The sequence below is a fragment of the Balaenoptera physalus genome, assembly GCF_965194825.1.
Source record: "Balaenoptera physalus genome assembly, chromosome: 16".
Lineage (NCBI taxonomy): Eukaryota > Metazoa > Chordata > Mammalia > Artiodactyla > Balaenopteridae > Balaenoptera > Balaenoptera physalus.
The window spans coordinates 29,769,917-29,783,759 of record NC_138898.1 but is presented as its reverse complement, the minus strand read 5'-3'; the positions used below and the strand labels follow the sequence as shown (position 1 = coordinate 29,783,759).

The window sequence follows — 13,843 nt, the reverse complement described above, 5'->3', positions numbered from 1 at the left end:
CTTGTCCTCACCGCTGGTTGGAGAGGGCACCTGGGACTCAGGTTTGCATGGCATTTGAAGGAACGTCTGGCCAGGGGAGGACAGAACCTCTGCCAATCCTGTATTTCAGTGGTTTTCTATACCTGGGCAGGAGGACAGTGAGAGCAACAGAAGGAAGTGTGGGTGGGGAACTGGCAGTGAGGCTGATGAGATTAGTTCCAGAAGAGGGGGTGAGGAAGCAAGGAAGACAGGGCTTAGGAAGGATTGGTGTAGAGCCTTTACCACGTGAAGAAGGTGGGGTTGGGGGCTGGGAGAGCAGAAAAGGCAGTCAGCGTGTCAGCGGATGTTGAGAGAGGCTGCCCCAGTGTGGAGGGGACTTAAGAGACTCCTTAGGTCATGGGGCACAAACAGTATGTTGTTCTGACAATGTTGTTTTCTTTAGTATTTCTAGTTTTAGTTTTAATAGGTAGGAATTACTGTGGGTACTGGTTTTATTGTGTATGAACATTGGTTTAATCTATTGAGTTTCTCCTGTTCTTTAGCAACCGCTCAAAATTTAAGTCATTACTGTTATGTATTCCCAAATACCCTCAGAATATAAACGCATGTCATTGAGTCTCTCAAGGCTGCTTCCTACCATGCAGATAATTTGGGGTTTGGTTTAGAAGAAAGCCATTTAAAGAATATAACTGGGCTCAAAGAGCAAATTAGCAAAAACCAAAAACATAACATCTTTTTGAATGAAAACTCCCGACAGACTCACCGCTTGGATTTTCTTTCTCAGCTGGGCATTAGCTCGGGAAAGGCTTTTGGAAACTGAGTTCAGGTAGTAAATGGCCAGGCTGCAAGAGAAAAGCATGCTCTGGGGGTACTGTGATCTTGGAAAATGGCAAGAGCTGGACACCCTTCCTGAGGAATCACAGCAGGCTTTCTGGAATAGGTGACCAGGCTTTGCCTCTGGGCAGGGTGGAGGGAGGTCTTACCATCCTAAGTTCTCCACTTAACATTGACAAGGTCTTGGACATCCCTGTTCTCTCTTTATTTTATTGAACACATTTCTAGTTCTCAGAGTGTTTAATAAAGCTTAGCTAAAGGAATCAGTCCTCTTCTGGGAAACCTGAAGAGGCAGGGGAGAGGCAGGGTTTCTTGTCGGCAGAAGCAGCTGCTTGTGTTTCCTGGATACCTGCCCTGTGCCAGGCTCTGAGCCATGTGCATCCCACTCCACGTCTCACTGGCTCTGATGAAACCCTGTGAAGAAGAAAGGATGACTCCCGTCTTTACAGGTCAGCATCCTGGAATGCAGAGAGGTTAAGTCACTTGCCCAAGGCCACCCTATCTATTTGCACTAGTCGGAGACCACATTTGACGCCAAAGTCTTCAAGTGCTGAGAGAGGAGAGAGAGGTGCTAAGCGACCTGCTCCAAGCTTGCCTAGAAACGCAACTGCATAGACCCCAAAGGCCCTCTGCCCAGGGTGCACTGATGGGAATGTCTGTCCTGGGCTTGTGGTTTTCAGAGCCCAGCCCCCACTGGCTGACTGGGTGGCTGGGTGTCCTTTGAGGCTATAGCCTGGGCTTCCCTTTCACAGGATCTAGGATTTGGGGCTTGTCCTGGATGTACCACCTGAGAAGGAGGGGCCACAAAAGCCCCGGATGCCTCCTGGACTGGGTGCTCCGACGGCCTGTCCTTATCTGTCACTTTTCTTCCTGCATTTCAAGCCCCGGCTGCTCCAGCTGGGGTCTTCTGATCCTTGCCCTCAGGGTGGGTCTGCCCTGAGCCACTTCAGCTGAATCCTCGAGCTCTCTTACAGGCAGAAGGGAGGAACCACGCTGCCTTTGGCAGAGTGTGGGTCAGAGGCTGTCCCGTGAGCTTCCTGAAGCAAAGACTCAGAGGACCGTGGGCGACAAGAGGCCAGAAGGAGGACAGGCAAGGGACCACCATCTGTTGGGAAGGCGCCCACGAGGCCTCGCCCTCTCTCCTAATTCACAGCCCATTTGTTAGGGAGGAGCCAGAGATCAGAGAAGATAAAATGCTCCTGGGTGGCTGTGTTCCTCCTGAGGCTGTTTCCAAGCTTAGTATTTCCCTGTGCCACCCCCGTAAGGTCAGGTTTGGTGTCTGGGTTCCAGAATTTCCTCAGGTGGTTGTCACTACCATGTCAGCCCTCCTTCATGCCAGGACTAGAAGCAGAGGATGTCTGAAGTCAAGGATGTAAGGAAATACACCTATTTGGGAGACAATTCAGCACTGTCTTCAAAGATTGAAGAAAAACATACCTATGACCCAGCAATACCACGTCTAGAAGTCTATCTTAGAGAAAACTGTAATATGCGCACAAGGAGACATATAAGGAGCACATTTGCAATAGCAAAAAAGTGAAAACAACCTATCTCTATGCAGAGAAATGGTCAAATTGTGGTTTGATCACACAACTGATAAAAGAAATTTTCACATATTGAGGTATGGGGAAGTCATTCTGGTTTATACATGAGCTAACTTGAATTTTATGCTAACTAAAGTAGCCTGCTTGTGACCTATCAAGCATACATTGTACATATGCTTTTTTTTTTTTTTTTTTTTTGGTGACCTTGCAACTTGCGGGATCTCAGTTCTCTGACCAGGGATTGAACCCGAGCCATGGCAGTAAAAGTCCAGATTCCTAACCACTAGGCCATCAGGGACCTCCTATATCTGTTTTAATTATGAAAGAAAAAGGCACATTGACCAGAAGTAAAGAATGTCCATGTGAAAAATAAAGATTAAATGTCTCCTTTCCTAGGATTCCAATGCTGGTCTTCCTTTGATGATAAGATTCCCTTCCCAGATGCCAAGGCCGTACTGACTCACTGTGTATGTGCTGATCTGTTTTTTTTTTTTGAAACCTTGAAGGAATGTATCCCTGATTTGTTTAATGTTCTTTGTTCTGTCAAGATATAAAATTGTGCTGAAAACCATGCTTCTCTGGAGCAACTTCCCAGAGTTATCTAAGAAGCTGTCTTCTGGGCTATAGTCCTCAGTTTGGCTCAGATAAAAACTCTTTTCTATTCCTATTATAGATTGTTTATTGATTATTTTTGTGACACAATGGAATACAGTGGAGCCATGAAAATGTGTGCTCATGGATCCACATGAAAAAGTCCCCCAAACATAATGTGAGTGAGGAAAGCTGTGTAGTCTGAACGAGTCATGAAAAATTTTTGAACTCAGAAGACAATAGTACATACACGTGATTAAATGGTCCAGATTGGAAATGAGGAAAACTAATCCAAATAGTGGTCACCTTTGGACAGGGAGGGAGAGAGAAAGACTGGGTGGGGCTTGAAGTGTAACATTTATTTCTTTTAAAAAGAGAGACTGATCTGAAGCAAATATTGCTAAATGTTAACATCTGTTTAATCTTGTGATCCTGTACATGCTTGTCTGTATGTTTCTGTACGTTAGGAGTATTTCACAATTTCCTGCCCTGTTCCTTCCTTGAGCGTTCATTGTTTGCCTCCTACGCCCCAGGCATGGGGCTGGTGTTGGGGATACAGAGATCGCCAAGCCCACGCACATCTTCAGTCTGTGAGAGGGATGGTGACAAACGCACCGAACACTCTAGTGCATGGGGGGTGCTCTGTAGAGAAGTCCTGCGGGCCCAGCCAGGGACAGGCTGCATCAGGCCTCAGCTTTCTTGGGGAAGGGGTCTTTGATATTTCCAGTGGATGTTTTGGAGGGTGCTGCAGACAATGTCAGTACTCACCTTATGCTTTGGGCTCTATCTTCAGTGTGCTCACTGAAAGACTTACAGCTGCCAGTGCCTGAAGCCCCGCCCCACACTCAGAAACCATTCTGTCCATGAAGGCAGCTGGCCCAAACTGCCAGGCAATTAACCAACGCCTCTTCCCTTCCACATCTCCCAGCAGCACTCAACCAGTGATGGATGGGAACTGGTCTACAGATGCCCCGGATCCCTCACCCTTGAGCAGGATAACTCAGAGGCACACTTTCCCAGAACTCCCAGCAGGATTAAAGTCACCCCAGTAGTTAGAATGCACCTTCCTGTCCCTTCTCTGTCTTACTTCCCTACACACACTGCCCCCTCCAGTTGCAATTTAGATTGCGTTTAAGTCTTTGTCTGAGGATCTGCTTCTGGGAAATCCAGATTGAGAGGGCAAGAAAGAAGGACCTGCCAAGGAAGTCTCGGGGAGGTTTCCACGAGGCAGAGCCATGGCCCCTGGCTAACTTACAACATCAGCAGGATGGCTGGAATGATCAGGCCTGGATTGGCGAGAAAAGCAAAAATCTTGCCCAGGAAGGTTGGGAAATCGTTTTCGACTGTCTCTTGGATGACGTCATACATTCTGTTTTTCCCACTGGAAAGAGGAGAGAATACATTATAGCGTGCTGTGAAGCTCATATGGCATAAACAACTGTGTACATACCCTGCAGGGTCCAGGCCACCACTCACAACTACTCTTCTGGAAGAACAGGGCTCTTCTCCACAGGGACTGCAGTGGAAAAAGCCCCCATGTGGGGCTGCCCTGTAGGCGAGGGCTTAGAGCTGCCTCAGCACCCTGGCTCCCCAGCTTCAAGTCATCGGCGGCTCACAACCTCTCAAACTACCTTGGTCTCCTGTGCCTGGCACCTTCCTCGGCAAGATGAAAATGGGTTTTCTCCTATACTCTCATGGGAGAAAATGGCCTGTGATGTAGCTACGAGACCAACATGGAGCTTCCTCTGGGTCCCTGGGCCTGGAGGCAGCTCTCCAGATACTGATGTGATGGACAGCCTCATGGTGACTCAAAAATACCTACAATTAGTCTTCAGATGAGAGTTCCAGTATTGCCTAGGGCAGGCTCTTGGACAGTTCACAACAGTAATTTTGATTTTCTTCGAATACCTAAGAACCATTATGCAGACTGCCTTCCACAAATACCTGCCCAGAGACTACTGTCTGCTCCTGGCTTTTGGTTGGTAGCTTTGGTGCCAAGAACTGTAATTTATGGTTTGAAATTCCCGATTTAAATCCTCTCTCTTCCATTTATTAGCTGTGGGACACCATGGACAATTTACTTACTCACTTTCTGCCTGTATTCATACTCTCACTCTTCCCACTAGAGCTGTACTTTTCAATGTGGTTATTAAAATTAAATTAAATTAAATTAAAAATTCAGTTTCTTAGTCACACATTTCAAGGAGTCATGTGACTAATAGCTACTATATTTGAGGAGCAGATGTGGATTTTTTTCCCTCATATAGAAAATTCTGTTGGTTAGTGCTGTAGAGGTTTGATATCTTTGGGCAAGATACTGAAAATTTCTCTGCCCTGGTTTCCTCATCCGTATAATATAGTACAATAATAAAATAGTATATACAATATGGTATTATAAATATAATAACAGCATTTGTCTCAGATTGTTTAGAGGACATAGACATGAATTCATATAAAACATTGAGTATGGGGCTGTCAAATTATAAGTGCCCCCCAAAACGTTGCATCTAGAAGCTTCATTTTTCTCTTATGTGTCAATCAGGGGTTAGCAAACAATGGCCCATGGACCAAATTTGGCTTGCTACCTGTTTTTATAAGGCCTGTGGGCTAAGAATGGCTTTTACATTTTTAAATAATTGGAAAAATATCAAAAGAAGAATAATATTTTGTGACACATAAAAATTGAAGTATGAAATTCAAACTTCAGTGTCTGTAAATGTTTTATTGGAACACAGCCATGCTCATTTGTTTATGTATAGTCTCTGGTTGTTTTTGTGCTATAATAGCAGAGATGAGTGTTAGCAAACATCTGTGGCCATCTCGATGCTTAGTACTGTTGCACAGCGCACTACAAATTGCAATGATGTAGTTATAACATGACAGCATTTCAAGTGCCATGCATATCACCATATTATAACATTTAATTTATTATTAGTAGTATTATTTGGCTGTGCCCTGCAGCTTGCGGGATCTTAGTTCCTCGACCAGGAATTGAACCCGCACCCTCGCCAGTGAAAGCGCAGAGTCCTAACCACTGGACCGCCAGGAAATCCCTATTATTTTTTTAATTACTACTGCATACCCATTTTGTAAAAACAAGAAAAGTGGACTTCAAATGTGATGCTTAAGTCACAATAGAATGTGGATTATTTTGTCATTGAATTATGACGTATTAGATGATGCATTAGTTTTCAGTGACTACTGTGTACCCAATTACCACACTGGAGGCTTAAAACAATACAAATTATTTTCTTACAGTTCTGGAGGTCAAAAAGTCTGAAATGGTTTCACTGGACTGAAACCAAGGTGTCAGCAGGGCTGCTCTCCTTTCAGAGGGAGGCTCTAGGGAAGAATCTGTTTCTTTTTCTCAACTCTTAGAGCTTCATTCCCCGCATTCCTTGGCTCATGGCCCCTTCCTCTATCTTCAAAGCTAGCAGCATAGAATCTTCAAATCTCTTTCTGCTTTCAAGGTCACATCACTTACTGCTCTTCTACAGTCAAATATCTCTTTGCCTCCCTCTAATAAGGACACGTGATTTAGGGCCCATCTGGGTAATTCAGACAATCTCCCCATCTCAACATCCTTAATCAGATAAGCAAAGACCATTTTGATATATAAGGTAACATCCACATGTTCCAGGGATTAGGACCTGGATATCTTTGGGAGCCATTATTCAGCCCACCAGTCTGCTCTCTGGCCTCCAAACATTCATACTCATTCCACCTGCAAAATATATTCACCACCATCCCTACAAAGTCCCAAATCTCATCTAAATCAGGTGTAGGTGAGACTTTGGGTATGATCCATTTTGGGGCAAAATTTCTCTCTATCTGTGGAGCTGTGAAACTAGAAAGCAAGTTATTTACTCCCAAAATACAATGGTGGGTCAGCCATAGGATAACAGTTATAGATATTCCAATTCCAAAAGGAAGAAAATGGAAGGAAGAAAGGAATCACCAGTTCCCAGCAATTTTGAAGTCCAATCAGCCAAATTCCATTAGATTTCAAAGGTCTGAGAATAATTTTCTCTTGGCTCAACCCTCTGTGCCTGCTTGCAGCTCTGCCCTCCAGGCCCAAGACTCTGGCCTCGGAGTCACCCTTCCTTTTTCTTGAAGAGTAGCACAGGTTTCAGCTGAGTAGATTTGATCGCCTGTTTACTGACTATAGAATATTTGGAGTCCAACAGCTTTCCTTCATTTTGTCTCTTCTCTGCCCCTTTCAGTCCAAGCTGTGATACTGCTCATACAACAATCTCAAATACCTGGTGGGTCTTCCAAGTATGTTGTGGGAATTCAGTCCATTACACAAGAGCGTCCTACACAGATCTTTCCCAGATAATTCCATTTCTATTTCTGGCCTCTGCTGAGATGGTTGAGAGGATCCGAGCTACATGCTTAAAGAATCATCTGTGTGAATGAATATTCAGATCCTTCAGAAGCACTAGCAAAAGGTTGTCCAGCCTCCTCCTTGGCTTTCTCCTTAGAGCATGCTTTCCTAACAGTGGATCTGTTTTTAGAGTCTTCTGCAAACTGGACAGTCTGAGAATTTCCCAAATCATCAAGTCCTGGTTCCTTTTTGCTTATCAGTTCTTTCCTCAATTTATCTCTTTCTTCTCACATTTTTAGTATAAACAGCAAGAAGAATCTAGGCTGCACCTTCAACATTTTACTTAGAAATATCCTCAGCTATAATCTCCAAAATATACAAACAGATCATATAACTCTACAACAAAAAAACAAACAACCCAATTGAAAAATGGGCAGAAAACCTTAACAGACATTTCTCCAAAGAAGACATAAAAATGGCCAGTAGGCACATGAAAAGATGCTCAATATCACCAATTATTAGAGAAATGCAAATCAAAACTACAATGAGGTACCACCTAACACTGGTCAGAATGGCCATCATTAAAAAGTCTACAAATAACAAATGCTGGAGAGAGTGTGGAGAAAAGGGAACTCTCTTACACTGTTGGTGGGAATGTAAGTTGGTGCAGCCACAATGAAAACAGTATGGAGCTTCCTCAGAAAACTAAAAATAGAACTACCATATGATCCAGCAATCCCACTCCTGGGCATATACCTGGACAAAACTATAATTCAAAAAGATACATGCACCCCTATGTTCATAGAAGCACTATTCACAATAGCCAAGACATGGAAACAACCTAAAGGTCCATCGACAGATGAATGGATAAAGAAGATGTGGTACATATATACAATGGAATATTCCTCATCCATTAAAAAGAACAAAACAATGACATTTGCAGCAACATGGATACAACCAGAGATTATCATATTAAGTGAAGTAAGTCAGAAAGCGAAAGACAAATATCATATGATATCACTTATATGTGGAATCTAAAATATGGCGCAAATGAATTTATCTACAAAACAGAAACAGACTCACAGATATAGAGAACAGACTTGTGGTTGCCAAGGGGGAGGGAGGGAGGGGGAGGGATGGACTGGGAGTTTGGGATTAGTAGATGCAAACTATTATATATGGGATGGATAAACAACAAGGTCCTACTGTATAGCACAGGGAACAATATCCAATCTCCTGGAAAAAAACCATAATGGAAAAGAATATAAAAAAATGTATATATGTGTATAACTAAATCACTTTGCTGTACAGCAGAAATTAGCACAATATTGTAAATCAACTATACTTCAATTAAAAAAAACAGAGAAAAAAGTTTTTACTAAGATTGATCTTCAAAAAAAATAAAAAGAAATATCCTCAGCTGTGGCGGTCTAGTGGTTAAGACTCTGTGCTTCCACTGTAGGGGGCGTGGGTTCGATCCCTGGTCAGGGAATTAAGATCTCACATGCCACGCAGTGCAACCAAAAAAAAAAAAAAAAAAAAGAAAAAGAAAAAGAAAAAGAAAAAAAATATCCTCAGCTAAATATACAAGTTTATCATTTACAAATTCAGCTTTCCATACAACTGAAGGACATAGTTTATCTAAGCTTTCTGTCTCTATATAACAAGGATACCCTTTCCTCTAGTTTCCAAAATCATGGTCCTCATTTACCAGTGATGAAGTAATTAAATTGTAGGAGCTGAAGGAATGTATTCAGAGAAAATATACTTAAGACTTTTAGATTTTCCAGCAAGAGCAGTTGCTTGAAGAGTTGAGGACATTCAAACACAAGGCAAGTGATCTCAGGTGGTTTTCCTTGGCTCTTAATGAGTCAATAGATGTTACTGATACTGCTTAGTTTATTTGAGGAGTTAATGCCAAGTCTGAAGTGACTGAAGAATTAACTCCTATGAATATTCTGTGCAGGACATATATGGGTGAAATTTTCTCAAAGAAATTGAGAAAACACTAATTTAGAACAACTGAATGGAATGGAATTCAGTACAACTGAAATGAAGTGGAATCTGCTATGATGTGCTACAACTGATAATGGTCAAACTATATGTAGAGCAGAAGTCAGAGCTGAACAAATTAACAAAGCTTGTGAAATTTTCAGTGTGTGCACACTATGGTTATTCATTTTCTTATTCATCAGTAAGTAATTTGTAGAAAATATTTGAATCTATCATGTACAATTGAGTCAAGAGTGTCAATGGTAAACTTCATTTGCTCTCATGACTTAATCATTTTCATATCTGTGAATTTTTATCAAAAATAGAAACTGAATATCCTGACTTGCCCTACTGCACAGCAGTCTGATGGCTTGGCAGTAATAAAGCTTTATGGCAAATTTTTTTCCTATGGTGGTAGATGTGTTGCCATGTCTCGTACAAAAATGGATCTGGCAGCAAAGATGGCTATCTGGGCAGGACAACTGATTTTTGATGATAGAGAATAGTATCTCTGAACCTCTATTATGTGAAATATCACCTCTTCCCCCCTCAAAAGAATTCCATTCTTCTCATTGGTAGTCCTGTATTACAAAAAATTATACTCTATTATTATCATATTTTGAATTTTGCCAGTAAAAACTTTGTGGGCATTTGTTTCTCTCCTGTTATGTAAGTACCTACATAATAGTCTTGATTTTGTCTCTTGATCCCCGAAGCCTAAAATATGTACTATCAGGTTCTAAAAAAGAAAAGTTAGCTGACCCCTGGTGTAGATAATGCTTCCCACCTCATAGCATTGTTATGAGTACCAGCTACCCCGAATTCGGGCAGGGCTCAATCTTAACAAATTCGTATATATGCCCTACTATGGATTAGCACACGCCTTCAACTACTCTACAGATAACAGCACACTAAATCCTCACAGCAACAACTGAAATAAAGTGGAATCTGCTGTGACGTGCTACAACTGATAATGGTCAAACTATATACAGAGGAGAAGGTGGCATAGCTGAACAAATTAACAAAGCTTGTGAAATTTTCCATCTCAGAGGCAATGAATCTGCTGTGTAACTTGCTCAAGATGACCCAGCTGGCAAACGACAGAGCCAGCTCTAGAGTCTATGCTCTAAATCAGGAGTGGTGGCAATTTTTCTCCAAAAAAGATTTTAGGCTTTGTGAGCCAGATGGCCTCTGTTGGAACTACTCAAATTCTGCTGTTGTAGTTAGAAAGCAGCCATAGATTATATGTAAGCAAATGAGTGAGGTTGTGTCCTAATAAAACTTTATTTACAAAAACAGGTGGTCTGGATTTGGTCCATGGGATGTAGTTTACCAACCCTTACTTTTAACTATATGCTCTGCAATGCTGCCCATCTCACTCATTTATCTTGCCTGCCTGGATCTGGTCCAAACCTTAAAAGTGAATTTCTGCCAGGTGAAGGGTCTGGTTCAAGCACTGACCATAAATTTTCTCCTAGACACTGGGTGTAAAGCAGGGAGAAAGAAAGAAAAAAAAAAAATCACACCTGCATGGAGCTTATGGTCTGGTGGGGGAGACAGACAACAAACAAGATAAAAAAGCAGAAAGAATGGCATGCTAGATGTTGGTAAAGAGATGTGATAAACAGAAGTAATGACGTGTGTGTGTGTGTGTGTGTGTGTGTGTGTGTGGTGTGTGTGTGTGATTTCAGTTAGGGTCTCCAGGGAAGGCCTCACTGAAAAGGTGACCATTGAGTAAAGCTCGGAAGCAAGTGAGAGGACAGCTGTGAAAATGCTTGAGGGATGAATGTGCTAGCTGTTGGTGGGTTTTGATCAGAAGAGTGACAGGAAGGAGGTGGCAGTCATGTGTCCTCCTGGGCTCCACTCGTGGGTCCCTTCCTCTGCTATCTGGGTGTCAGCTGTCAGGGCCTCAGGGAGCAGATGAAGCAAGAGCGGGGCAGGTGGCGAGGGCCAGACATGGCACGGGCCTACTCACTGGCCTCCTGCCTGGAACAAGTGGGTGGTTTGGGCAAAGGGGCACCGGCATTTGCACCCAGAGCCCAGCCCTCCAAGCCTTGCTCAGGAAGAAGGCTAAAGAAGCTTCTGCCACTTCTGCCACGTGGTTGTCCCTCAGCCTGGTGCCCAGGCCTCCTGCCGCTCGGCATGGTCCTCCACTCTGGATCCAGCCCCCCTTTCCTTCTGTCTGGACCCCCGTTCAGCCCCATCACACTCTGCTGTGAGCTCTCCTGCTAACGACTCCTCTGAGCTCCCACAGCCCTTGCTGTGGGGCACCAAGCACAGGGCTTTATCAAGGTCAGTCCGTTATAAACTGAGAAGTGTCAGTTCAGCATTTCCCAAAGCATGTTGATCCACATTAGTAGGCAGGGTTGGGACTGGAGTGAGGTGGGTGAGGCCCTGGGGTGCACAGTTTAAGGAGGTACTGCCCTCGGGGTTGTGCAAGTGCAGGGTGGGCACCTTACTAGCCTCACCCTCCTCCCTGCCCTAGATGGTGTTCCATGGAGCAAGGGTCTGTGGTCAGTAGGGATGGAAGCACCGGCTTGCACACGGTCTCTCACTGCACGTTTCTTCAGAGCCTTGAATAAAGGAGTGTGCATTGTGCATTTCTAAGTGAGGAGGTGGTAGATGAAAGGGGTAGCATGTCCCAAACTCTTGAACCACAGAATCCCTTTTTATGCAGAAAAGAAAGGGCTTTGTTTTCAGAGGGTGTCACATTTGGAAATTGAGCAGTAGATGCACATTCTGTCTCCATCTACCTCCTTACATAATTATTTAGCTCTTTATATACAATGTCCAGTCTCTGAAACTAGTCTGGCTTATACCTTGAGCCTACAGTGCCCTGTAGAGCATGAGGACCCTGTCAAGAGTCTCAGTAGCGGCTTCACATTTGAATGGGACTTGTAAATGTATGGTCATTTCATTTTCAGAATGCCCCGTTACTCATCCCACGGCAAGGTAATCCAGGGCAGTAGATTATCCATATGTTAAAAGGTTAGAGCTGTGATGTCCGATGTGGTAGCCATTAGCCACTGGTGGTTATTTAAATTAAAATTAATTTAAATGAAATAAAATTAGAAATTCAATTTCTTGGTCCTCATTTCAAGTACTCAACAGCCACATGTGGCTGGTGGCTACCATATTGGATAGCACAGACATAGAACATCTCCATCCTGCAGAAAACTCTGTTGAACAGCATTAATGATTTTCCCAAAGCTCCATGGCCTTTTGCAGGCTGAAGTGACACCAGAACCGGAATTCTGAGCCTGAGATCTCTGAGCAGACTGCCCTGGGAGAGGAGGTGCTCCCCTGCAACTGAGACTGTGCACCTGAATGGCCCGCAGTCAAAGGAGGGTGGAAGGGACATGACGGTGTAGGCCACCGGCAGGAGGCTGAGGAAGAGCACCAGCAGCAAGAGGCCCATGTAGAAGTTGTTGGATCGGGAGGCTTTGAACACGCGTTCGTGGGGGACGTTGCTGCTCATCACCGCCCAGCACTGGAAGTACATGGAGGTCAGCAGGCGCAGCACGTTGATGCCCACCAGTCCTGGGGCGTAGAAGGAGCCCATCCTGGAAGGGCAGAGACCGCACACCTGGTTGGCTCAACAGTAGGAGAGGCCGGGGAAGGACGGCAGAAGGAAACGGGACTGATGGGCTAGGGGCAGGAGGCCTTGTTGCTTTCTCTGTAGGTCCCAAGGGAAGGGGCCTCCCATTTAACCAGGACATTTATCACCAAGCCATAGCCATCCATTCCTCAGGACAGGGACTCCCTGAGCATTCCTGGCTTGGGTTCTGGCCAGGATTTTACCACTGCCCCACCGCCAGGCATGGAGCAAATTACATGGTCTCTTGTCTGTTTCTCCATGGTCTCCATTAAACAGCATTGCTGCTCAGAAAAGTATTTGAAGTCCTTAAATTAAAAGAATTGGATATTGGCTTGCTATGAGCCTTTGAAAGCGTTTGGCTGAAGTCAGGCAGCCTCCTCTAACTCCTTCTCAGAGGGAAGTTCCTCAGTTCATTTATCTCCCTCCCTCCTTCTCTCTTTCCTTTCCTTCCCTTCCTTCTCCCTCCCTCCCTTTCCTTCTCTTCTTTCTTTGCACCCTACTTTTTCCTTTTTTCCTTCTTCCCTCTCTCCTCCCTCTTTCCTCCCTCTTCCTTTTCTCCTTCTCTCTCCCTAGCTCTTCTCTCCCCTCTCTACGTACATGGTAGCAAGTGGGTAGGCCAGACACTGTCCTGGTTCTCCTCTAGTCCTGCTCAAGTGAAAGAAGGGAGCTCAGAGAGGCCAGATGATTTGTCCAGCCTCTCTCTAGCTGGTTGAGGCAAAGTCTGGGATTCCAGCTTTTTTGACTCCCCAGATGAGGTGATCACCAGAGGAAATGGATAACTCACCAGATCATTCCTTGGTTGAAGATCAAACCAAGCACATTTCCACTAATATCAAACTCAGCATATGAGGGCTGGAGGGAGAGAGAGAGAGAGGAGAGAAAGTCTGTTAGGTCGTGTCCACCAGACCCCACTACCAGTCAACTGACCAAGCCACTCCACCCCAAAGAGCCTGCTCTGGTGACCAGAGAGGAAACTTA

The 13,843-nt window shown here is 44.2% G+C and overlaps 1 protein-coding gene across 1 annotated transcript in view; it reads right to left on the bottom strand.

Moving 5' to 3' along the window:
• TMC2 (transmembrane channel like 2) overlaps positions 1-13,843 on the bottom strand; it is an 88,682-nt gene that overhangs the window by 13,930 nt on the left and 60,909 nt on the right. The window contains exons 14-17 of the mRNA XM_082428579.1: positions 13,650-13,717; positions 12,591-12,830; positions 4,204-4,329; positions 743-821 (exon numbers count right to left, since the gene is read on the bottom strand). Coding sequence (XP_082284705.1) covers positions 743-821; positions 4,204-4,329; positions 12,591-12,830; positions 13,650-13,717 — 513 coding nt within the window. The remainder of the gene's footprint in view (positions 1-742; positions 822-4,203; positions 4,330-12,590; positions 12,831-13,649; positions 13,718-13,843) is intronic.